The sequence below is a fragment of the Rhinolophus sinicus genome, chromosome 16, assembly GCF_057876585.1.
Source record: "Rhinolophus sinicus isolate RSI-liver-muscle chromosome 16, RSI-T2T, whole genome shotgun sequence".
In the NCBI taxonomy this organism is placed as follows: Eukaryota; Metazoa; Chordata; class Mammalia; order Chiroptera; family Rhinolophidae; genus Rhinolophus; species Rhinolophus sinicus.
The window spans coordinates 89,799,910-89,823,330 of record NC_142516.1 but is presented as its reverse complement, the minus strand read 5'-3'; the positions used below and the strand labels follow the sequence as shown (position 1 = coordinate 89,823,330).

The window sequence follows — 23,421 nt, the reverse complement described above, 5'->3', positions numbered from 1 at the left end:
TGATCACTGTCTACATTTTTGGAAAACCTTCTCAGGGTACAGAGAGTTCAGACTCTCTTCTGTAGAGTAGGATATTAAGATGTATAAGGCCTAGTGTTAGGTGTCAGGATTCCATTTCCTATTTTATTTTATTCTGTTTTTGTTTGTTCATTTATTTAATTTTGTTACACTGGGCTGAGAGTCCCAACGGGTCCAGACAGCAGTTTGGTGAATTATTGGGAGGGAAGTGTGGAGGCAGAGGCAAGTTCTCACAGCACAAGTCTGTGTTAAATTGTATCTACTGTTCCAAAGGGTTCATGAAATTACACTACAGGGCTAAAAATGAGGGTTCTTGAGTTAAGCCCCACCTATATGTCTCTGCGAGTTGTTCTCTCTGTACCTCAGTTTCTTCTTCTATAACATGGGAACAATAATAGTATCTGCCTCCTAGGGTTATTGTATGGATTAAATGAGTTAATGCATTTACCACACATAGATCCATTTCTCAGACAGAGCGAGCTCTCAAATGTTAACCATTTATAATGCCATCTATGTTGATGATTATAATTATTACAGTCACATTTATAAGTAGGGGGTTGCTTTGGCCCTAGGGAAATTTGTCACAAAGATTAGTAAAGAGTTTAAGGCACCTGAAAATATTTATGTGATAAGCTGAGTACATTCATCTCACTTTTTATATTGTCACACCCTTAAAGAGAACTCTACTGTGTTTTTATCCCTTAAATGTAAGGGATTCACTTACAATGATGAGGTGTTTTGTTTTTGTTTTCTTGCTTTTCATGCCAACATTATCTGCCTTCATATATTAAATGATCACAGGGTTATTTTAGTGAAGAGCAGTTGAGAGCCTTGAATAATCACAGGCAGATGTTGAATGATAAGAAGCAAGCACAGATCCAGCTGAGGTTCCAGAAGGCTGTGGAATCTGCTGAGCAAGGGGAGCAGATGTTATCAAGGGATGTTACAACTGTGTGGAAGCTGCGAATCATAAGCTATGAGAAAAAAGAAGAAGATTCAGGTCAGTATGTAAATTTGTTTTTATCAGTTTTAAGTTAAAGTTTATGATATTAATAAAATAATCTCAAATGCTAGGTTAAGTATAAAGTTAGTGGATATCAGAGGAGCAAAAATGGGCTACCAGCACCCAAAAAATGATGATCGAATCCTTAGATCTCAGTTGTTAATCAGTGTTCCATTTTTAAACAAGAATCTCGATGATAATCAGTTCTTCCATTGTGTCTTTTTCCTCTTTACCTAAATAGTTATACTGAGTATCTGGCGTCCGTCATCAGATTTATATTCCCTGTTAACAGAGGGAAAGAGATACAGGATCTATCATCTTGCAACATCAAAATCTAAAAATAAACCTGGAGGAGCTAAAATACAGTTAACAGCAACAAAAAAAACTCAGTACCAACAACTACCGGTACACACTTTCATTATAATTTTTCATTTTTGATGAATGCATATTAGTTTATAGCATCGACACATGCTGATTTTTCTCTTGTAGGCTTCAGACGAAATCCTGTTCCAAGTTTATCAGGCAAGGAAGCCCCTTCCCTTCAACCAGTTACTGAATCCAGACTTCCAGCCACCTTGTTCTGAGGTGGATCTAATAGGATTTGTAATTTCTGTTGTGAAGAAAACAGGTAAGGTACAGCCTATTTAATTGCAGCTTTTTATTGATGCTTTTGAAAAACATTATCTTTTACATTTTGTCTTCCTTATGGTTAATTGGAACTACAAATTGGCAAATTTGATAACTTAGTGATTTGAAAGTAGGCCTGTTTTAATCTCAGTTCTTAATGAAAAGCAATTCTGTGGTATTACAAGGAAAGAACTTACTTCCCATTCTGTGCTACTTAATTTTAAAGAAATAGCTAGAAAATGTTCTGAAGCATCTTAGTGATTACTAGATAATAATTATAATTTCCCTGTGCAGTTAACTGAGGAGTCAAGCCTCCACCTCCGGGTTTTGGGTTTCTTTTTCCTTTGCAACATCCCTCATTATCCCTAATAATATCCCTTGTTCTAAAGCCTATTCTTTGAATATAGCTGCTCCAACTTTTTTATGGTTAGTGTGGTTTTGCATGGTATCTATCTTTTCCCATTCTTTTATTTTTAACCTACTGAGGGCTTTATATTTCAAGTGTGTTTCTGATAGACAGCGTGGCTGGGTCTTGCTCTTATCCAATCTGACAGCCTCTGTCTTTTAACTGGTTTGTTTAATCTGATCACCTTTAATCTGATATTGATAAAGTTGGATTAAAATTGACCACCTTGCTGGCTACTTTCAGTTTGTCCCATCAGTTTCTTGTGTTGGAAAGCAAGTCGCATGACATTTCTACACACTTGATAGCAGCTCTTGTCTCAGACTGTCTTTTCAGGACTGTTTGTATAGCAGAGAGGTCGGGGAGGGCCCAGAGTAGATTGCTTCCTGACCAGAAAATCTGATCTCTTTTTCTGTGAGTTTTTGTTTTTCAGGTTTCACATATAAATGAGATGATACGATATTTGTCTCTGTCTGACTTGTCTCACTGAGCACAAGGCCATTGAGGTCCATCATGTTGCTGCAAATGGCAGATTTCCTTCTTTTTTATAGGTGAATAGTATTCCTTGGCTTATACCACATGTTCTTTATCCACCCATCTGTCGATGGACTCGTAGGTCGTTTCCATACTTGGCTATGTTACTAATGCTGCAGTGAACATGGGGGTGCAGCTATCTCTTTGAGAGAGTGATTTCATTTCCTTCGCCTATATACCCAGAAGTGGAAATGCTGGATCACATGATAGTTGTATTTTTAATTTTTTGAGGAACAAATAATTTTAAATGACAGAGAAACTCCATTTCTCTCCAGCCCTTTCACTCTGTCCTTCCCAAGGAAAGAAGCATTTATTTCATTGGTGACCTTGGGAAATAGGTTATTATCCATGTTTGTCTTCGGTTCTCTTGGAACCTGTGAGTTCAGAGTCCATGTTTCGCCTCCTCTGCTCTTTCTTCCTCCAACGAGCAAACCGAACCCACAGAATAGAACCCTGTCAAGTGCACCTTGGCGAGATAGAGGAAAGGCTTTTGTTGTTTCATCTTAGATCAAAGCCACACTCTCCAATCCTGATTACCAACAAAAAAAGTGGGTAGTTGACAGTGTCAGCTTCACGTTTACTACTCCCAGCATCTCAGCCAAATTCATCTATATTTTATTCCCTAAATGTGCACATTCCTCTTTCCATTTTTCTATCTACAAAGCCAAACTCGCATCTCCCTAAATGCTATGAAGTGTCAAGGGCCAGCTGCAGTCTGACTTGAAGCACAAAGCCTTGTATTTATTCATTATTTTGTGCCAGGCACCCCAGTCTCCTCTCCTCAGTCTGTCCCCCACTCCAGTTCAGCTACGGTGACACCCTCCTTGCTGCTCTGAGCCCACCGAGCTCACCTTCCTCACAGAGACTTACACTCACGTCTCCCTGTCCGGAAACTTCTGACACAGCCACGTGGCTGGCTCCCTTCGCTCCTCCAAGTCTCTGGTCAGATGCGGCCCTCAAAAGAGCAGCCCTCCCTCTGCTCCCAGAGCAGCGCTCAGCAGCACCTGACAGCGTACATTTCCCTGGTTTTTGTCTCCCTCCTCCAGGACAGGAGCTGTGTCCCCAGCTCCCAAAACAGTGCCTGGTACAGGGTCGGGTCTGAAAGCTTTGGTGCATTCCTCATTAGCAGCTGCCCTGTCCTGCTCTGTCCCTTCCTTGGTCTTTTGGCTAAGGTTTATGGTCAGTCTTTTTCTAAGATGGCTTCATGTGTGCCATATTCCATTGGCTGTGTACCTGTTTCCTTACTTTTGAGACTGTATCTTGGTTAGGCATAACATTACGGGATCACACTTTCTTTCCTTCCCTCAGAACTTGGTAGAAATTGCTTTTTTGGCATTCAGCAGTCTGGGATTGGCCTAATTTTTCCCCCATTTAGGTGGTTTTCTTTTTATGTCTGGAGGTCTGAAGAATATTTTGTTTTGTAGTTCAAAAGCTTGACTAAGCTGTGTCTTAGTGTAAATATTCTCTACACAACTCTCCTGGGACACAGGATCCTCTTCTAATCTGAAGACTCAATGCTTTCTTTATTTCAGGGAAATTCTGTCATTTCTTTGAATATATCTGCTGTTCCATTTATTGGGATTTCTTCAAGGACACCTGTTAGTCTTATATTGGATTGTTTTTGTTTTTATCTCTTCTCTGATAGCTTCTATTTGTGTTTTTCATCTTCATTCACCATTATTATGTCCAGCCTTTATGTCAGTAATTTTATTTTCTACATTGTTTTATTTCTTGCTATTTCTAATGCACGTATCTGTCCCATGAGGATTATGTATTGGTGTCCTCAATTCATTTCTTTGGCCCTGCAGTCTCCTTATCATCTTACAGGGCTATTTATCATCCCTATGCCAGCTTTTGCTTGACTGAATTTATGTTCTTATTAAATTCAATGGCATGAATCCGTTCTGAAGATGCGAAACCATCTCTGTTCTTCTTGTCTTGTTTTCTTATGGGTTGTGCTCTTTGTCTTTGCTGTGCTCTTTTCTCCTCTGTTTTAATGGGTTTTGTTTGGTTGGTTGTGTTTGGTGCTTTGCAGGTTTTCTCTGACTGTAGTATGTTAATATCCTCCATTGTTTCCATAGCATTTCATTTCATCTTGGTCAGACTTGGGTGACTTTTTCCACACTTTCTATTGTTGTTATAGATGGTGGGTAACTTGTATTCATTCATTCAGTCAATACTTATTGAATGCCTGCTACTGCCAGACGTTGTGGTGAGTACTGGGTGCGGAGCAATGAACAAAACAGTCAAAACCCCCTGCCCTCAGGGAGCTTCCACTGTGGTGGGGGAGCCATCGCAAACAACATAATAAGTGGCATGTGTACCTTTCTTAGTAAGTGCTGATGAAGAACGTTAAGTGCGGAATGACAGGTAGTATCAGGGAAGGGAGGGGAAATGCAGCTTTGGGGAGGGAGGTGAGGAAAGACTTCACTGCAAAGCTGACAGGATCTGAGGGAGGCTTGAAGGACCCACGGGAGGGAGGCCTGTGGACCTCCACGGAGGGGCGTTCCAGCAGGAGGGATGGTGGTGGCAGAGGTCGTGAGACAGCATCCGGCCTGGTGCCCCTGAGCAGTGGCAGAGGCCGGCAGTGTGTGGGAGCTCACAGCCAGGGAGACACTCCGAAGAGCCAGATCACATGGTGGCCCTCGGACCGACTTCCTTTCTCTGGCAGATGGGAGGAGTGACACCATCTGACTAGGTTTTCAGGGGGCCTCGCAGGTCCCCAGTGAGAATAGACGGTAGGGGGTGTGAGGGCACAAACAGGAACCAGGTGGAGGCCACGGCACAAGATGCTGACAAGCGTCTGACCAGACAACAGCGGGGGGGGGGGGGGGGGGGGAGTCAAACGTCGTCGGAGTCTGAAAGTAGAGGGTCCACGTGGGGTGAATAGAGGAGTCGGGTCAGTGCCACAGTGTTTGCTCTAAGCACCTGGAAAAACAGACTTGCCATTTACTGAGAGGAAAACAGGGCGTGGGGAAGGTCAGGCGCTCAGTGTGGACAGTGAAGTTTTAGGCGCTTAATCCAAGTAGACATGTCTACCTGACACTTGGATATAGGCGTCTGTTCAGGGGAATGGTCTGGGCTGAAGATATAAATTGGGAAGTCAACATCCACGTGGTGGGTAAAGTGGTCAGACTGGCTGAGGTCACGAGGGTGGGGGAGAGAGAGAAGTGACTCAGGCTGCCCCTCCTGGAAGCAGAGATGGAAAGAAGCCAGTTAAAGAAAGAGGAGGAGCGTGAGTGAGGTGCGGGGAGGCTTGAGAGGGAGCGCTGCTGAAGCTGGAGAGAAGGAGGATTTCAGAGAGGTGAGCGTGAGCGTCTGGGGGCCAGCACTTGAGAGCATCCGTGGAGAGCTGAGCGTGGTACTGGCTTTGGCACCAAGGACCCCTTTGCTGGAGTGACAGGCTGCGGAAGGAGAGGAGTAGCGGCGGTGAGTACAGGCGTCAGGGAATCCTGCTCCCAGTGAAGATGGGAAATGAACCAAGAGCTGAGGGGAGTCAGGGCCAGAGAATATTCGCTTTTTCAGATCAAAGTGCTAGTAGCATCCTGATAACATGTACTGAGGAGAAGGGCCCAGGAGAGAGGGTGAACATCACAGTGGAAGAAAAGGGGGGCTGGTGGTGCAACACGGTTCCTCGTGCCGTGTTGGGATGGTGCCTAGTGGGTATATGGGGAGGTTGGCCTCAGCTGGTAGGTGGTTGGTCCCTGTCTGTAGTTAGAGGGGAAAGCGTGGAGTACAGGGTACGGATGAAGCGGGAGAGCTGGCGTGTGAGTGAAACTTGGGGCCGCCCTCCTCTGATTGCTTCTGTTTCCGCACTGCAACGGGAAATGAAATCATCACCTGAGAGTCACAATGGAGGGAAAGGCGTTAAAAGTTTGGGAAGAGAGGCGTGACATCATCACCCCAGTAAATGGCAGAGTGGACGGGCTGGGCGAACACTTGGTGGCTGCCAGGGCTACTGGAGTTCATGAAGATAAAGTTACTGGTCGTCACGGCTGTGTGATACTTTTCCAGCCATGTTCAGCGGGAATGGTGCAGGCCTGAGGCAGGGGAAGTAGGATCTGGCCAGACCTGTAGTTAGCTGGGTGAATGACACAAAGCAGAAGGGAAGGAATGTGGGGGTGTATGCAAAGGAGGCATTTTAATAACTGACCCTGGATTTTAAGCATGACGCAGGAGAGAGAAGGGACATTTGGGGACTGCGGAAGAGCAGCAGGAGATAAGAAGGATGACCCAGTGGAGTGGGTGGAAGGATTGGTTGAGGTCGAGTTCTATCGGGAGAGAGCAGGAGAGAGCAAAGGTTGTGGTGGAAGAATGGGATATTTGGAATTGAGGTTCTGGGGGAGCATGGGGTTATTGCAAGTAACGAGGTCTTGGGTCGGTCTGCCGGGTGGGCAGCTCACAGACTGGCGACAAGACCCTCTAGGAGAATACGGACCATGGGAGCCCAGGCTGTCGGAAGGGTTATCTGTGGGGATACTGAAGTCACAGAGAAATACAGCAATAGTAATGACAGAACGACAGTGTTGTGAGCTGAGTCTTCAAGAAAATGAAGGGAGTGAGTGACCAGGGGTCAACAAGGAGAGTAGTGAACCACATGTCTGATCACAGGAGATTCAAAGCTGAGTGTTTTGGGGGCGGTGCCAGGAGCAGCAGCGAGGAGCAAGGAAAACACCCACCCACCTTGAGCTCCAGGAGCACAGTCTGCAGGGCAGCTGTGGCATCAGACAAAGGCTGGGCATGTTCCAGCAGGACAGTAAAGAGCAGTTCTGGAACGTGGAGAGTGCTGAGGTTTTGCTAAGTTCCAGAGGATCCAGTGGAGGATTCCAAGAGACAGGGAGAGGTGGGAGATGGTGTCAGGGCAGCGTGCAGAGCTTTTGGAGATTGTCCGGGAATATGGACGGCCTGGGCTTCTTGTGGAGAAGGACATGACATCAGGGCTAATGGTCCCAAGTCACGTGGTGATGGTCAGGTCAGGCGTGTAGGAGAGGAAAAGTGAAGCGACCTGCCAAGACCCCGTGTAGTTCTTGACTCTTTCTCGATTGTGTCCAAAACCAATGTTTTCCTGCTCTCAGTTACTGTGTGACGGCCGGGTATTCGAGTTTCTATCCATTATTTCATATCCCTAGAAGATGTCTCTTCTCAGTCACTTTCCCTAGTTCAGTAACCCTGTGAATGACTTTGCTAGGGCTGCTGTAGCAAAGTCCTGCAAACTGGGGGCTCACACAACAGAACTTTGTTGTCTCCCAGTTCTGGAAGCCAGATGTCCAAGGTCCAGATGTGGGCAGGTTGTTCCTTCTGCGGCCGTGAGGGAGAATGTAGTCCGGCGGCTCTCCCAGCTCCTGGCAGGCTTTGGCTGGTAGCTGTGTCACCCCAGTGTCCCACTTCATCTTCAGATGGTGTTTTCTCTGTGTGCATGTCTGTCTCCAAATGTCCCCTTCTTACAAGGACATTGGATTAGGTCCCACCCTAATGGCATCATCTTAACTTGATTACATCTGCAAAGATCTTATTTCCAAATAAGGTCACATCACAGGTTCTGGGGTTAGGACTTCGGCATCATTTGGGGGGACACAATTCAGCCCATCACACCTTGGAACCTGGACCGTTCACTTCTGTCAGTCAGTCCTGGTCACCTGCTTCTCCCTGCCGCCATTTTCATTATTTCTCATCAGAAGAGGAAAGGGGTAAGGATACCCATTCTATTTGCTTTTCTTCAGGTGTAAGGATAACAGGATTCTCAAAATGCGTGTTATTTCACCAGTTTGAGATACGGGATTCAAAGCTGAGTCTTCTGTGCTTGCTTGGCTCTATCCAGTCTCCTGCTGCTTTCCTTCGTCACCAAGTTTTAAATTTTATATCAGCATATTCCTCATTTGTATGCTTTTAGTGAACATTCTTTTTTAATTTAGTTTGATGTTAAAGTTATCTAACACCCAAATCTAATCGTGTTTCCCAGCTTAGAATCTTTCGTGGTTCCCTGTCCCTTAGAAGCTGAAACCCAAACTACTTTCTATGCCTGGAAACCTGTCCAACTTCCTGCCTTAAACCACCACCCCACACCTCAGCTAAACTTTAGTTTCATAATCCAGACACACTGTGACAGAGTGCACTTCCTACCTTTGAATATTCGTTCACTGTGCGTAGAATGCCCTCTGGCCCCCCCTCTGGGTGAATTCTCCCCCTTATTCCGCCCCATGGCACCTCCCTAGCAGAGCTCACAGCCTGAATGAGAACTTCCTTCTCCAGCTTGCAGCACTCTGTGTGTGTGTGTCTGTGTGTCTATGTCTGTGTGTGTCTGTGAGCACGCATCCCATGGTCCTCTCTGAACCTCCTCCCAAGCACACTGATAACGTGGTCTCGTTTTACCTTCTTTCTATCCCACCTCTGCTGTAATGGGGGCAAGGGGACCATTGACAACGTCAGGGGGGCACAGTTTATGACGTCCTCATGTCAACACTTGCTTTGCTGTTGTGATCCCACCGTGCAGACGGGCAGCCAGAGCTGGGACAGGTTAACCGACCTGCCCAATGTCACAGTTCTCTAAAGGGACTTAAACCCATTCTTTCAGGCCCTATAGCTTACATGTTTTTTCTTACACCTCATGCTGCCAAACCAATACCAAGCCCAACATTGGAGAGCTGGGCTTAAAACAGTGTCTTCTCTATTTTCAGTCTGTTTCATTATGACATTACAGAAACCCTCTCACATAAAATGAATTAAATGAGATCACTTCTCAAGTTGATTCCCTGGGAAACAGTCTCAGAGATTTCCATGCAGGTTTACTGGGAAGTGCCCTCAGGAGCATGCTGGGCAGGAGCAGAGGGAGGCCCTGGGAGTGAGCCTGCAGAGCTGGGCGTCACCCCGGGCAACTCAGGGCCCCTGGGGCTAAGGGCAGCCCAGCAAGGAACTCAGGCTGAGCTGCCAAAAGCCAGCGCTCCCCAGAACCGGGGTGTCAGACAGTGATGGCCTGTACAGACCACAACACCCACTACAGGTGGCGTCTGTGAAGGTGGTTCTAGAAAATGCTAGTACTTTATCGTTTCCATAAAGTTTTCTAAAGAGAATTAAAACAATACAAAGAATTCTGTGGAAGTTCAGACTCCGAAGCTGCAAAATAATTTTCTTCTCATCCTCTTGCTCAGCCACCAGCATTCTGTGTGTTACTCTAGAAACTTTTTCCACTTGTCACCATTTGCACAATCAGACAAACCCAAAATGAGGGAAATGCTACAAAATTGATGTATTCTCATGACTGGAGTTGTGCATTTTCGGCACAATTACCACGGGAATGATGTCCTTATCTGTACATCATATCAAGGGGTCCGCGAGATTGACCTTCCTTATTACTGTAATGGCACCTTGCTTACTGGGCTGGGTGGTATCTGCTAGGTTTCTTCTCTGTAAAATCACCATCTTCCCCGTTGTTGTCAATAAGTGTCTGGGAGAAGATTCTTTGAAATTCTGCAAATTCTACTTCACCACAGACTCTCCCCTATTAATGTCAGCATCCACCATGATTTTGTTGGCAACTATTCTTACTGTGGGGTTTGCCTAAAGATGATTTTCTCTTTTCTTCTTTCCTTCCACATTCACTGGAACTCAGTGGAATTCTACTCAAGGAAGGACTGTCCCTTTTTCCCACATGTATTTATTTGATTTATATCAGTATGGATTTACAAATACTTGTTTTATTCTGTGGGTTAACATTCAGTATCTTCATTATTTTGTGGCTCCTGCTGTTTCAGTTTGGGGCCCTCAGGAGCTTTTTCCGGTTGACTCCTGTGTTCTTGCTTCCTACAAGTTCCCTGTCCCTGTCCAGGATGCAGCTCCCTAAGTCCCCCCTTAACATCGATTGGTTCTGCACTTTTAGGGAAGCAGCGTGTAATGACGCCAGTTTTACCACAGGTGAGTTGATATAAACAAGAGTTGAGCTCCTAAAGCATCTCATCAATGTCATAACGAAACAACATTGAACAACATGATGTCATTTGAGGACCTGCTGTACTTCTCCAAGGAACCCTGGATCCTTTGTTTTGGAGAAAGTTGTGTTTAGAACCAAGGTCTGATCGCTAGATGTGCTTGTTCCTATGGGGCATCACTGCTCGTGGGGCATTTCAGGCAGAAACACCAGGAAATGTGCTGATGTCCCAACCTGGAGTTCCTCGTAACTGGTCGGTTTTGTTTGGGGGACATGTGACAGGTATGAGAAATACCACTGTGGTTCTAAGAGTGACACAGAAACTCCGAGAAGTGACACTCCCACGTCGTGCTTGCTGCCCGATGCTCTCCTCTTCCCCACACATACCACTCCCTGTACTTTCTGGTTTATCCTTCCTGCGCTTGTTTTGCATGGAGGGACAGGTAGGGGTATATTTCCTTGTATCCCCTTCTTCCTTCCTTATAGGAAGGGTAATAAACTCGAGTCTTTCTCTGTGCTTTTCTCTTTCACCTAACAGTATGTTTGGGTCACCTGACAGCGACTATCCTCCTGGACAGCTGCATAGTACACCATTGTGTAGCTGTTCCATAGTGTATCCAGCTACTCTCCTGTGTAATTACCAACTATCGAAAGCAGCTCATATTAGCTACTACCCAGGAGCGTAGCTGGATATGTGTTTTCATCATCATACACGTGTTTTCATCAACCTGTCCATATGTATTTTGCTATTATTGGAAGTATATCTTCAGAGCACAGTCCCAAAAGTGGGACTGCAGGTGAAAAGGTAAGTGTGTATGTCGCTTTGCCAGGTATTACCAAGCTTCTCGCTGGAGGGAGGCACCACTAGGTATTCCCCTCACTGCTGTGCCTGCCTCCTTCCTCAGGAGCGGGGTGTGTGTCATGTTGGCGTTGAAATTTTAGCACTGGAAGCAACAGGTCACTCTGGAAATCCTAAGTCTTTAAATTTAGTTAATTTGTTTTCACCATTAACATACCAAAATAAATAGGCATATAAGAGGTTCTTTGCATTTTTTAATTTATCTAACACAATGAAGTGGAGTTTTTGCTTTTTGTTTCTTTCACTGTAGGTCTTGCTCCATTGGTCTATTTGTCAGATGAATGCCATAACTTGTTGGCCATAAAGTGTTGGGGAGATCTTAATGAAGACATTATTAAACCTCACGCGTTAATTGCTGCAAGCAACCTCCAGTGGCGACCAGAATCCAGATCAGGAATTCCTACTTTATTTGCTGGAGATTTTTCCATTTTTTCTGCCAGTCCAAAAGAGGGCCATTTTCAAGGGACATTCCACAAAATGAGAAATACTATTGAGGTAAAATTAGTTTTGAGCATTTCCACACATTTTGGTATTTTCCTATTTTGAGAGTCAAATATAAAAGGAGTGGCAGTTTTTATGAAAATTGGATATTGAGATATGATGTCAGGTGAGTGTCTGTCGTATATTCATTGCTCATGACCCCGAAGAGGTGGGGAATGACAGCGACCAGGGAGAAAAGAGTGACCTAAATGGAAAGAACCAAGTTAGGGGGGAGTGACAAAGAGGAGGTTGGAGCTCCAGGCCATGTGGCAAACGGAAAATTGGTAACGAGAATAATGTGAGTTCCCTGTGGTCCATAGCAGTTGGCAGTGTAATTAGTTAACAATAAGCAGACTCCAGACTTTCATTTTAAACTCCATGTCTAGTATTTTATACAGTTTATACCTGTCTTTGATTTGAAATAATCCCAAATAGGAAAACACTGAAATTATTTTCCCTGGATCACATGCATTTTTGCTTAAATCTGGATGTACATCATGTAAGAAATAGTATTAGCTCAGGTTTGTTGAGCGCTGGGCGTCCCACCCTGTCCTAACCTGGAGCCAACGAGCAGGGAGCTGCTTCTCCATTCTGTTGATGGAGAGAGGCTGTCACACAGCCACATGGGTGGGACCAGGATTCACACTTACACTGTGTGCATGCAGAGCCCATACTCTTAACTACTATGCAATGCTGCCTCCCTGCAAAATTCTGCATTATATAAATTGCTAATTAATAATCTACAAAAGATAAGCCTCTTCGTTCTGTAGTTTAATATTTGAAATGTTACTCAAAATTTATATAAAATCCTATTTTAAAAGCATGGGACATAGGTAGCTGGATAAAGGAAGTGTGGGTAATATTTACCTGAAGATTCAGTTCACACATTGAAAAGAAACACCTGATTTATCCAGTTTCTAATTGGGGGTGGGGGTTCCCTTCATTATTTGGCTCCCATACAGAGAACCTGCTATCTACCTTCCAGGTTCTCCTGAGACCATACAAGGGCAGTTCAGAGACCACTGTCATTTACGTAGCATTTTCAAGTTCTACAAAATACTTTCATGAATTAGGTTAAACCGTATTTGCTGGAATTGGACCCTTCATGACTTCTGAAACAACAGTTTCATGTGGTTTAACCTATACGTTGTTTCAATTAATCCTTCAAACAGATGTGAGGCCGTTCTCTCATTTTATTCCTAACACAAGGATCTCTCTGTAGATACTGGATGGTTTACAGGTATTAGTGGTAAATGGAGCTGGAACTGGAGCCTCATCCAGTCTTCCATCTCCAGTCCGGTGTCATGTATGACACCTTGCTAAGGTCTCTTACAGCTCTTTCCTCCCCTGACATACACACACACTCCCTTTCTCCCTCCAACAGTTAAGCTCCCTGAATCACTGATGTTGGTTTTGCATGTTTGCATTGACATATTGTTTGACAGTTACTGTTAAATTTGGGGTGACTCATTCTTTTCTTCTGATCTGAATATTGTAGTTCTGCTTTTAAAGGTAAACTCTAACAACCGAATGTGTAGATTTGCGTTTTACAAAACAACTTTCCCAATTTATTTTCTTAGAACATTGATATATTTTGCAATGATGCAGAACACAAGCTTATGCTTATACTTAATGCAAACAATGCCAGGTGGTTCACCCCGACTAAAGACTGTCCCTCAGCGCCGCACGCCTTCCAGGCAGTCCTTGGTGCAGGAAGTAAGCTTCTGGTAAGTTAATATAAATGTAAGGAATTTTATAGGTACTGTATATGAAGGCAGCAGTGTATTCTAGTATACACCTAGTAAGCATGGTAAAATGTAATTTAACTGAATTAGAAAGTGTGGTTTATTGTTCTATGGCTCCTATAGGTATAGGTTTGCTGGAAATTATATCTTATTTATTAAAGGCTGGCCCGGTGGCTCAGGCAGTTGGAGCGCCATGCTCCTAACACCGAGGTCGCTGGTTGGATTCCCACATGGGCCAGTGAGCTTCGCCCTCTACAGCTAAGATTATGAATAATGGCTCTCCCTGGAGCTGGGCTGCCGTGAACAGCTGGAGGTTGGTGTGGGCTGCTGAGTCCAGCTGTTGTGTGTCTCTGTGAGCAGCCACCCAAAGACTGGCAACCGACTGCCTCAGCTCATAATACCAGCACGGGCCAGGGAGCTGTGTCCTGCAAAACTAGACTGAGAAACAATGGCTTGAATCAGAGGGGGGAGGCGGAAGAAGGGGGAAAAAAATAAAAAAGACAGAATATAACACTTTCAGGGGGCAAATTTTACAACAGGTGCTTTCCATTTTGAGCACTTCAAGTACATGTGATAGAAAAGACTTCTTTCCCGTTCTTTTTGCTCAGAGGGCTATTCTGTACAATTAGGGTTGTTTCTAAGCTCAGTTTGATGTAACTCTTTATATCACAATAAATGCAAATCAAGTTAAAGTCTGTAATATTGGCCAATGACTAATTCTTAAGTAGCTGACACTTGCTAAGTGTGTCTATATTAATTCATTACCTTCACCACAAGCCTATGAAATAAAATTATTATCTCCATTTTACAGATGAGGGAACTATGGTACATAGAGGGCAAGCAACTGCCTAATGTAACGAAGTTACAAAAGTAGGTATTAGAACCCAGGCAGTCTGTGTTCTTAAAATGGTTACCTGTATTTAACCTGTTAGTAAAAAGAAATAAAATTTAAGCGTTACTTATATCCCCTACCTCCTTTTCTTGTCTTTTACTATGATTAGTCTTCATCCATCTTTTCATGTCATTTTTATATCCTCTTCTGCACAATTATTTCCTTCTGGGGGAATAAGAATAGTGATATGAATGTCTCATGAAATCACCTGACCTATATTAGCCATTAGGGGAATGAGAATGTGTGTGGTATTTGTATGTTTAAACATTTTTAATGAAAAGCTAATTTGATGTTTTATATTTTAGCACATAATTATATATGTACTTTTGAATTTGTTTTTCGTTAGATGCCTTCTCCCAACAATGAGATGAACTATCAGAGTCCTTTATCACTTTGTAAGCCAAAAGGGAAGTCTGTTTCCACACCTGTATCAGCCCACATGACTTCGAAGTCATGTTGTAAAGAGGAGAAAGAGACTGATGACCCAAAAAGCGGCAAGAAGAGAAGAGCCTTGGATTTCTTGAGTAGGCTGCCTTTGCCTCCACCTGTCAGTCCCATCTGTACCTTTGTCTCGCCAGCTGCACAGAAGGCATTTCAGCCTCCACGGAGTTGTGGCGCCAAATATGAAACACCTATAAAGAAAAAAGAATTGAATTCTCCTCAGCCGACTCCACTTGAAAAATGTCATGACATTTCTCTTTTGGAAAGTGATTCAATAGCTGATGAAGAACTTGCACTGATAAATACCCAGGCCCTATTATCTGGTTCAACGGGAGAAAACCAACTTCTATCTCAGTGAACCTACCAGGAATGCTCCCAGCTGTTCAAAAGATTATCTCGGACCGAAAAGGCACCACTCTGCACCTCTGGTCAGAGCATAGGAGGATTCCCAAGTTGGTACCGAGGAACGGGAGACGAACGTGCAGGACACGAGTACAATAAAAAGTAAGACCGCAAAGGCAACAGAAACGAAAATTAGTTATTAACTCTTAACCTTTCCAGTTTGTAACACACATAGAGTTTCAAGCTGCACGTCCCTCCATATTTGCAAAACGAGAGGAGAAATGAAATGGTTCCAAATCTGCCTGAGCTCTCGCATGTCACAAGCACACTCTTTGCCTGTTTCTGTATTGATACACTTTTATTTCCGTTAAGTTTCTTAAAACTGTAATTTATTAATTAATCAAGAAAAAAAATCTTTATGACTGGATTTGATTACAAATGAAATAAACATACCTTTTTCTTTTAGATTGTGTGCTTAATTAAATGAAACTAGGTTTCTAAGTACAGTTATTTTGACTCACGTAATTCCTTTTAGTGTACTTGCTGTGTTAGGTTTTGTTAGAGGTAACCTGCTATGAATCAGTTCACCTTAATGCACGTGTCGGTGCTGCTACAGATCTGTCCTGATCCAAAAACAGGATGAGGGAGATAAGACAATGCTGTTTTCTTTCGACCAATTGTTCATCCTTAGGTCAGCATGACTACAAGAAAAATAGAACCCTCATTGTCGTTCCTTGCTATGATCCCAATGTGAGCTCTGAAATTAAAGTATTTCAATCAAACATCAAATACTTTAAATCAGAAGCAGATTTCACAGTGTTAATTTTGTTTCTGTTTTTTAATAAAATGACCTTTTAAAAAAATCAATTATTGAGAGAGCTAAGTTATTGGAAGGTTAACTGGTTGCAGGCAAAGGGAAGAAACATGTAAGAAACCAGGTGTGCTGGTAAAGGAGTCGGGGCTCTGAAGGCTCTGCCCAGCGAACATTCTGAATCAGGGTTTCCGTGTTGCTCCACAGCCGCTTTCTCCTGGCAACTTAAAGAGACAGTCTTTCCTTCAGATCGGCACTAATGCTGCCTGCTTTGTTTCAGCGCTGTCACAGGACTCACGGGGGCTCCCTGTGTGCCTCGTTTGCCCCAGCCATCCCAGCAGAAGGTAACAGTTCAACTCAAGATGATAGTCACATTCGTTACTTTCTTATGTTTAAAGAAAAGAAAAGGCAGTTCTAACCAGGAGCTAATAGCATGAAAAAGCTCTTAAATAAGTCTTTCAATATGTTTTAAATTTATATATAATACCATGTTTTCAAATCTATAAACACATTTCAAAGCCAAAAATATACCCTTTTATAAAGCAGTTTGTTTCCTGTGATCCATGATTTTTCTCTCCTCTAAAAGTCATTAACATAATAAATATTCCATTCTGCTTTTTCCTTTAACCATGGACAAAAATGTATTTCTTCTTTATTTCTATATTTTAAAAAAAACCATTCAGGAGTTTTGGGCAATTAACCAGAAACAAAAAACAAACAAAATAGTTTCTCAGACAAGTTGAAGTTACAGATTTTGGGTTTTATAACAAATTTCTATCACGTACAAAACATACCTGTATCACTCAAGATGTTTACAACCAAATGTATATTCACTGTGCTAGGTTCATTGTAAAATTAATGTCTGCTACCTCAGGGAAAAACTTTTAAGTCCATCCTTTTTACCTGGGTCTTTGTTCCTCATAACCTAGTTCTTTCTCTAACACGAAATAAGAGTTTCATGTGCCTTGTTCCCTCTGCTATTCTTTTTAACTTAAGTGTTCTGCCCATTTTATTAATGAAATTTAAATTTTGTTCATAAAACAATTTGGTTTTCACATTCTAAACTTTTTCCTGGCGATCCACTCTAGAACAGTGAATAAAACTTGAGTCTCAGATGACCAGAAAGAATTGTAAGAATTTAACTTTTTTTTTTATCCTGGGAAAACTTAACTGCTGTTACCTCCTCCATTCTTCATTACCATTTAGACTACCCAGTAAAGAGAAGTCTAATGCACACACTCCTTAGAAACTGTAAATAATACAGCTAAGCTATGTGAGCAAGGTATGAAGCTTGATTATATGTGGATATCATATCCCAAAAATTGACAATGATTACAAAGTCAACAGTGTCCACTGCACAAGGGACGGATGGTAAAAGCAATTTGTGTTACTTAACAATCACTCGGTGAGAGCCTATTGTGTATCTAAAGCACTGCCAGCTCTGAACGATGCAAATGTTAATAACACGAAACAATGCATGTCATTGTTGAGTGTTCAAAAAATTGTGTAAGTCAGTTGAGAGAAAAAATAGGTCGCTTCTAGGTGGGATAAATAAAGTTGGTAGCATTTAATGAGTTATGTTTATGCTTCCATACCAAGTATTTCAGGAGTCATGGGGCGGAAAGAGTCAAGTAGACTGGAAAACTATTCTCCTGAGCTCTATAAAGGGCCTGGATCTATAACCTGGGGCCACTGCTCCGTAGCAGACTCTCAGCCAAGGGACCAAAACTCCTAAGCAGAGAGTCAGATACGAATCAGGAGGACTCGAAGCCTGCCCCTTTGGCTTCTCTGGAATCAAAGCAAGGTAATTCCAGTTTGGGCTCTCTGGCAGTTCCCTCTACGTCCTAACAGAGTCCAGCCCCCCTGAGTGAGTGAATTCTGCAACAGCCATACTGACCAGGACAACAGATGGCCTGGGCCTGCACAGGGGTGTTAGTTACTGTGGCGCCTGTCATGGTTATTAGACGATTATCGTGGTGGTGCGTGGACACACAGAATTTAGCAAAACTCGAATAATACCTTACATTTATTCAAATTCACTCAAGTTTAGTTTCATTAGCCAAACTTTGTTAAAGGAGATACCAATTTTTTAAATGTTAATGCAGAAAAAAATTACAGATGCTTTGCTGGTAGTCATCAAGATGTTGAGTAGGTGTCAGTGGAGTCAGATAATGGAACGTTACAGTAACAGAGTTTCTGATGTACACAGAGCAAGTAATTTATATAAGCAAGTAAAAAGAAGGTTGCTTTTGTCTTATATGTCTCCTATTAAAGAAGATTGGAAAGTTTACGATATAAAAAAACTACTTCTTACTATGGTAGAATTCTGTGGGATTTAGGTAATTAACTTTTTTATATTGTTGAACAAAAAAAAGGCTTAGATTCAATGAGAAATGCATGTAAAGCAATACCATATATAATTTTTAATAACCATAAAAGCACCATTATAGAAGACACTTAAAATAATACTTCACAGAACACTAGAGAGAAGCTGTTGGCCAACAAGAAATAAAGCACACACCCTACATGGTCTTTCCTATCGGTCTCACACCAATTTAATCTGATTGCAACCTGTTGAGACTTAATTTGGATTCATAAATTCAGTATTGGCATAAGAGGGACATTCCAGAGCTGTGGTAGAACTTCTCTGTCTTAACTAATGCCACATAAAACACCAAGGCTGCCTGCCCATCTGAGGGTGAGCACGATTCGCAGATGCCTCTGTTGTCTACACCCTGGGATTTCATTTCTCGCACTCCCAAACACTGGGGATGCCAACTAATTACACATTTAGAAGCAGAATTTTAAAAACTGCTTAATGATTCCTCTTTAAAATTGGTGTTTTATAAAGGAGGCTTGTTTTATTTACACTATTAGCACAACAGCCAAAAGTTTCAGGTTTAATCCTGTTCGATAAAGTGGTTGTTAAAACACAAGACTATAAATAGTGACCAAATGACACCGATTTTCCTCAGTAGCTTGTATAGCTATTAAGAAGGAGTCGACATTTTTAACAATGATAACGTCACTAGAATAAAGGAATAACTTCCCAAAGTGTCTCCTTTGTAGGACATTCCGTTAGATGTATACTTTCTAGCATAAGGAAAATCCGTATCATTACAGCCACACATCTCACATTTTTGGATACGTACATTTAAAAAGTAGCAATGGCACTAAAACTTCTCCTACCTCTCACGTCTCCTCCCCCCACCTTTCCTGATGGAGATGAGTTCCTGGAAAAATAGATTACTTCAGAGAAAGTGGTGCTGAAGCTCATATACTACAAACACTTGACTTCACTTGTGAACCTACGTGACTAACGCATTACGTTCTTGGGTTTCAGCTTCAAATTAATTCTTTCCCCGGAGAGAGAGAGAGTTGAACCAAACCTCGGGAACTCCCAGCCTCAGACCATGCAGATAGGATCACGGTAACAAACGCCTGCTGACGGTGAACGGGACGACTTCTGCGCAAAAAACGTTCAGGCTCGACTATGTACACTGGCATTAGAGCTCTGACTAAAACCGAACAAAGAATAAATACCAAAAATTGAAGTAAAAACTGACTTCGGAAAACTGAACGCCCGTGAGCCGGGGCTCTAATACCCCTGGTGACACCGCCCCCTCCGGGTAAAGGAGCCGTCGTGGGCGAAGCCGCCGGCCGCCCTCCGCGGTGGGAACTCGGCGCAGGAGTTCCAGTATCCGGCGCGGCTGGGCGGCGAGGCGTGGCTCCTGTCCTGGTTTCTGTTCATTCGGCTTGGTTTTTCCGCGTGGAGCACACTGTGAAAGGTAACATCGTGTTCATAATGTTCTTTCATTCGGTGTATTTTTTCTCTTGGGACTCCGTGAATGTTTCTTCTACATGGGGGAAAAAATGCAAACGTTTAGTTAAGGCAGTCTACCCAGGTGAGTTACTTGTGCTTTAGAAGTCGTAGGATGACACAGAGAGGCACTTCCTACTCGGGATTTCACAGACAAAAGCATAACGTCTTGTTAAGCAGTTCTCTTTCGGGCTCCACGCCTGTTTTTCATGCCGCCCTAAACCTCCCTGAGGCTTGCAAAGAGCTAAAGCGTCAGAAATGCTTTGTTTCTGGAAATCTCAATTCTGTCCTTCAAGACATAAAAGAACACATGAGATCTTTTTATTAGCTATTTGCCTATTAAGCATGCATATATCTATAATTGGTTTATGTAAGTCGGTCCTAGATACTTCTAGATGCTTATTTAAACAATCTTAACTTCTTGTGGGCATGAAAATCAACTGGGGCTGTAAGTCAAATGTAATTAACAGCAATTCCAGCTAAAGAAAGGGGGCGGCCCCCAACTAGGATTTTAACAACCACCTCAGGCTGTCTGGTCTCCTTATAACCACAAGATGAACTAGCCTTATTCCTAAAAAGTAAATTCTGATCTCACTGGTTACTTTAAATCACTGCACATTATCAGATAACACAGATAACGCATATCAGAACCCATGCATTCAATCACCAAGTTAGTATTATTTGGACATTTATTGCTTTATAAATTAGAAGCAGCCTTTGGGCCATAAATGAACCACAGACTGTTCAACATCTAAAGATCTGTGTTTAGCCTAAATGCAAAAACACCACTGCCGTGCACAGTCCCATGCAGAAGAAAGTGCTTTTAAATGTTCATTAACGAGGAAGCCATTTTAGCCGAATGTTAAATGTGTCTTTTTACAAGACCAAGTCCAAGCCAAGATTTAGCATTTAGCATTATATTAGAAAACTGGCCCCAAACTAAAGTCTTCACATTAATAATTCCAAAGTTATCAATTTCCAAGAATTACCATTTCTGGCCTGAAAACTACCATGTCCATTTCCAGCCTGAAAAGATTCTTTTGCTCGGTCTGAAATACCTGAAAATAGCAGGATACATAATGAGGAGCTTAGAAAAACAAAGAAGTACCTGGCTAACTCTTGCACGTTGAATTTCCAGCGAGTCTCAGGTTCTCGGAATATAACTTCATAGTTATTTTCAAGTGCCTGATTTTTCAAAAGTACATAAAACATTGAAGACATGGTATGTATGTTTGGGAATGTTTATGCTGCCATTTAACATTTACTACAAATCTTTTCTAAAATTCCCTTTGTTTACCAGTAATCCAATGCCTTAGTTTATCTTAACAAATACAGTTATTCATTCCCATTCTTAGCCATTATGGTGATATTATGGTTCCCAACAATAAATCTTGGTCCACTTTCTCTACTATGTAGGAAAATTATAAATGTGCTTTGTTTTGGAATTTTTTTAAATAGACAGCTGAACCCGCTTTAAATGTCCCATCAGCGGCCCTTCTGTGCTTTATCGTAGGCTTAGGTCTGCACAATGCCTTAGCTTAGAGATTGACAGTGCCATAGGGACAGAGCTGATGAAATAAAAGTGACTCCCGGATACTGTACCTACTCTTCCCTCCAAAAGCCACTCTCCCAGCTGCGCAGGGCAGGGCGGTGTGGCCCGCTGAGCTGTGCCCTGCCTCCCCCAGGTTAGAAAACTGTTACTGTTTCCATGCAAACACCCAAATAGCCTTTGCATTCCTAAATTGACTACTATGTTTTTATCTCAAATGGAACTTTCAGTAATGAAAGTTCAATGAAAAGAGCTAAGTACAAAGATTTCCTCTTTATTCATTAGATGGACACTTCCAGTTGGGGAAGGATTAAAATGTCACATATGGAAAATATCTCATTTCTGGGTCTTATTAACAGCTGTGCATGGCTGGAAAAGATTGTATATCTCCAGAAAATGAAAAGTAACATGACCTCCCGTAAGCCACTTTCCGTCCCACCTACTGCTTGGTTTTGAGTTGTGCCTTAATAATTTGACTCTTTGGGTCCCTGCTCATTTCTCTCCTCCATCCATGAACTGAAGTAACCTCAAGGTTGGTGCTCTCTCCTTCCTTCATTCCCCAAAGGCCCACCATCTGGGCCTATGTCAAACTGATGAAAATGTAAGTTAGAGAAAAGCACACTTGTATGTAAGTTATTTTGTCCCAAATGTAAAAGGAGGCCAAAAATAGACTGCCATGAGCCCAGTTTTGGAGATACGTAGCCGACAATTAGCCATCTTGGGGCTCAGGTGTGACAGCCACAGACACTCAGCTGTCTCCTTCCTGCCCCTGGATGTGTCTGCATTTTTTTCTCCTTCCTATACCTGATAGGGAATGAAAACACCCTAGCATAAAAGATGAAATGCGTGGGGAAAAATACATATTTCAAAATTTAAAATGTGCACACTGTTGTACTCATCTTAACTGCTCTTTCCTATCCTGACAAGAGAGAGCTGAGTTGTTATCTTTGTATGTGTATTTACATTTGTATTCGAGTATCTTAGTAGGGTTAAGGTGTGAGTCCTAAATCTGTATTTAAACTAGACTTTGCCGCCCCGCCTCCGGGCAGCAACACTGCACAGCACACCCACCCCACCAGCATGGGACAGCTACCCATGATGCCACGGGCGGCTCAGCGGCGGCAGCAGGGGGCGCTCCCTCCTAGGCCTTCGCTTAGGAAAACCACCAAGACAGAAGAGCTATCAAAACCTGACCAAGGACAATTGAAGAATTGTACCCAAGGCGATATGAGCAGGTCAGCAAATGGGACCCACTGAGCAGCACGGAAACACGAAAATGCAACCTCTTTGCCTCCTCCCTGTGAGAACCAGCGCGAAGGACGAGGTCGAGAAGATCACAAAGAGAGGAAAGAACAAAGGTTTCAACTTTCTCACACAATGCCTGTAACTGAAAATTCAGAATGATACTTTTCCTACCATGACTGCATAGGGCTTCATTTCCCAGGCGTGGAGGTTGGTATTATCAATAATTATGGGGGATATGCCATTCCTCATTGCTTTTCTTGCTGCAACACAATGTTATACAACAGTGAACAACAGGCAACAATCAGACAGAAGGGTGAGTGAACCGTACCATAGCTTGTCCTTTTTATTACAGTATATCCTCATTACATGACATTAATGCCACCTACTCCAGGACCCATTACCAATCATTTTCTTTTTCTTGGAACCTAGGGAGGTTATGATCTGACATTCTGTTTGGGAGGGAAATGGCCGAGTTTTTATTAAAGTCCTGTGATAAAACTTATTAAATCTGCTACAATCTATGTGCACAATAGGATTTCCCAGGAGTTTGGAAAGGAATGTGTCACCTCTTTTCTGGTTCCATTCATGGGCTTCCTCCAGGAAGTCAGCATTGAACTCATAGGCACCATCTTCTCTGAAGAAAAAATCATCCGTGCTGAAAATCCGGGCCCTGGGAAAGTCGTGTTGCAATTGTCTGGGAAGTGGGGGAAAGAAGAGATTGTTTTATGAGT

At 42.8% G+C, this 23,421-nt stretch overlaps 2 protein-coding genes across 17 annotated transcripts in view; one reads left to right on the top strand and one right to left on the bottom strand.

Moving 5' to 3' along the window:
- The window catches only part of BRCA2 (BRCA2 DNA repair associated), a 55,994-nt gene extending 40,264 nt beyond the window's left edge, over nt 1–15,730 (top strand). For both annotated transcript variants that reach the window (XM_088793139.1, XM_088793138.1), the window contains 6 exons: nt 820–1,018; nt 1,263–1,426; nt 1,511–1,649; nt 11,616–11,860; nt 13,426–13,572; nt 14,829–15,730. In XM_088793139.1, coding sequence (XP_088649265.1) covers nt 820–1,018; nt 1,263–1,426; nt 1,511–1,649; nt 11,616–11,860; nt 13,426–13,572; nt 14,829–15,281 — 1,347 coding nt within the window. In that variant the 3' untranslated portion in view covers nt 15,282–15,730. The remainder of the gene's footprint in view (nt 1–819; nt 1,019–1,262; nt 1,427–1,510; nt 1,650–11,615; nt 11,861–13,425; nt 13,573–14,828) is intronic.
- Nucleotides 11,542–23,421, bottom strand: part of N4BP2L1 (NEDD4 binding protein 2 like 1) — a 35,105-nt gene continuing 23,225 nt past the window's right edge. For 3 of the 15 annotated variants that reach the window (XM_088793141.1, XM_088793142.1, XM_074330102.2), the window contains exons 2-6: nt 23,257–23,384; nt 22,862–22,950; nt 22,663–22,743; nt 21,005–21,081; nt 16,692–19,933 (exon numbers count right to left, since the gene is read on the bottom strand). In XM_088793141.1, the coding sequence (XP_088649267.1) occupies nt 19,675–19,933; nt 21,005–21,081; nt 22,663–22,743; nt 22,862–22,950; nt 23,257–23,384 (634 nt within the window). In that variant the 3' untranslated portion in view covers nt 16,692–19,674. Of the gene's footprint in view, nt 14,029–14,562; nt 14,648–14,907; nt 15,115–15,287; nt 15,967–16,691; nt 19,934–20,885; nt 21,082–22,662; nt 22,744–22,861; nt 22,951–23,256; nt 23,385–23,421 lie in introns of those variants that run through there. The other 12 variants (XR_016019323.1, XR_016019322.1, XR_016019326.1 and 9 more) reach the window with 12 other exon arrangements.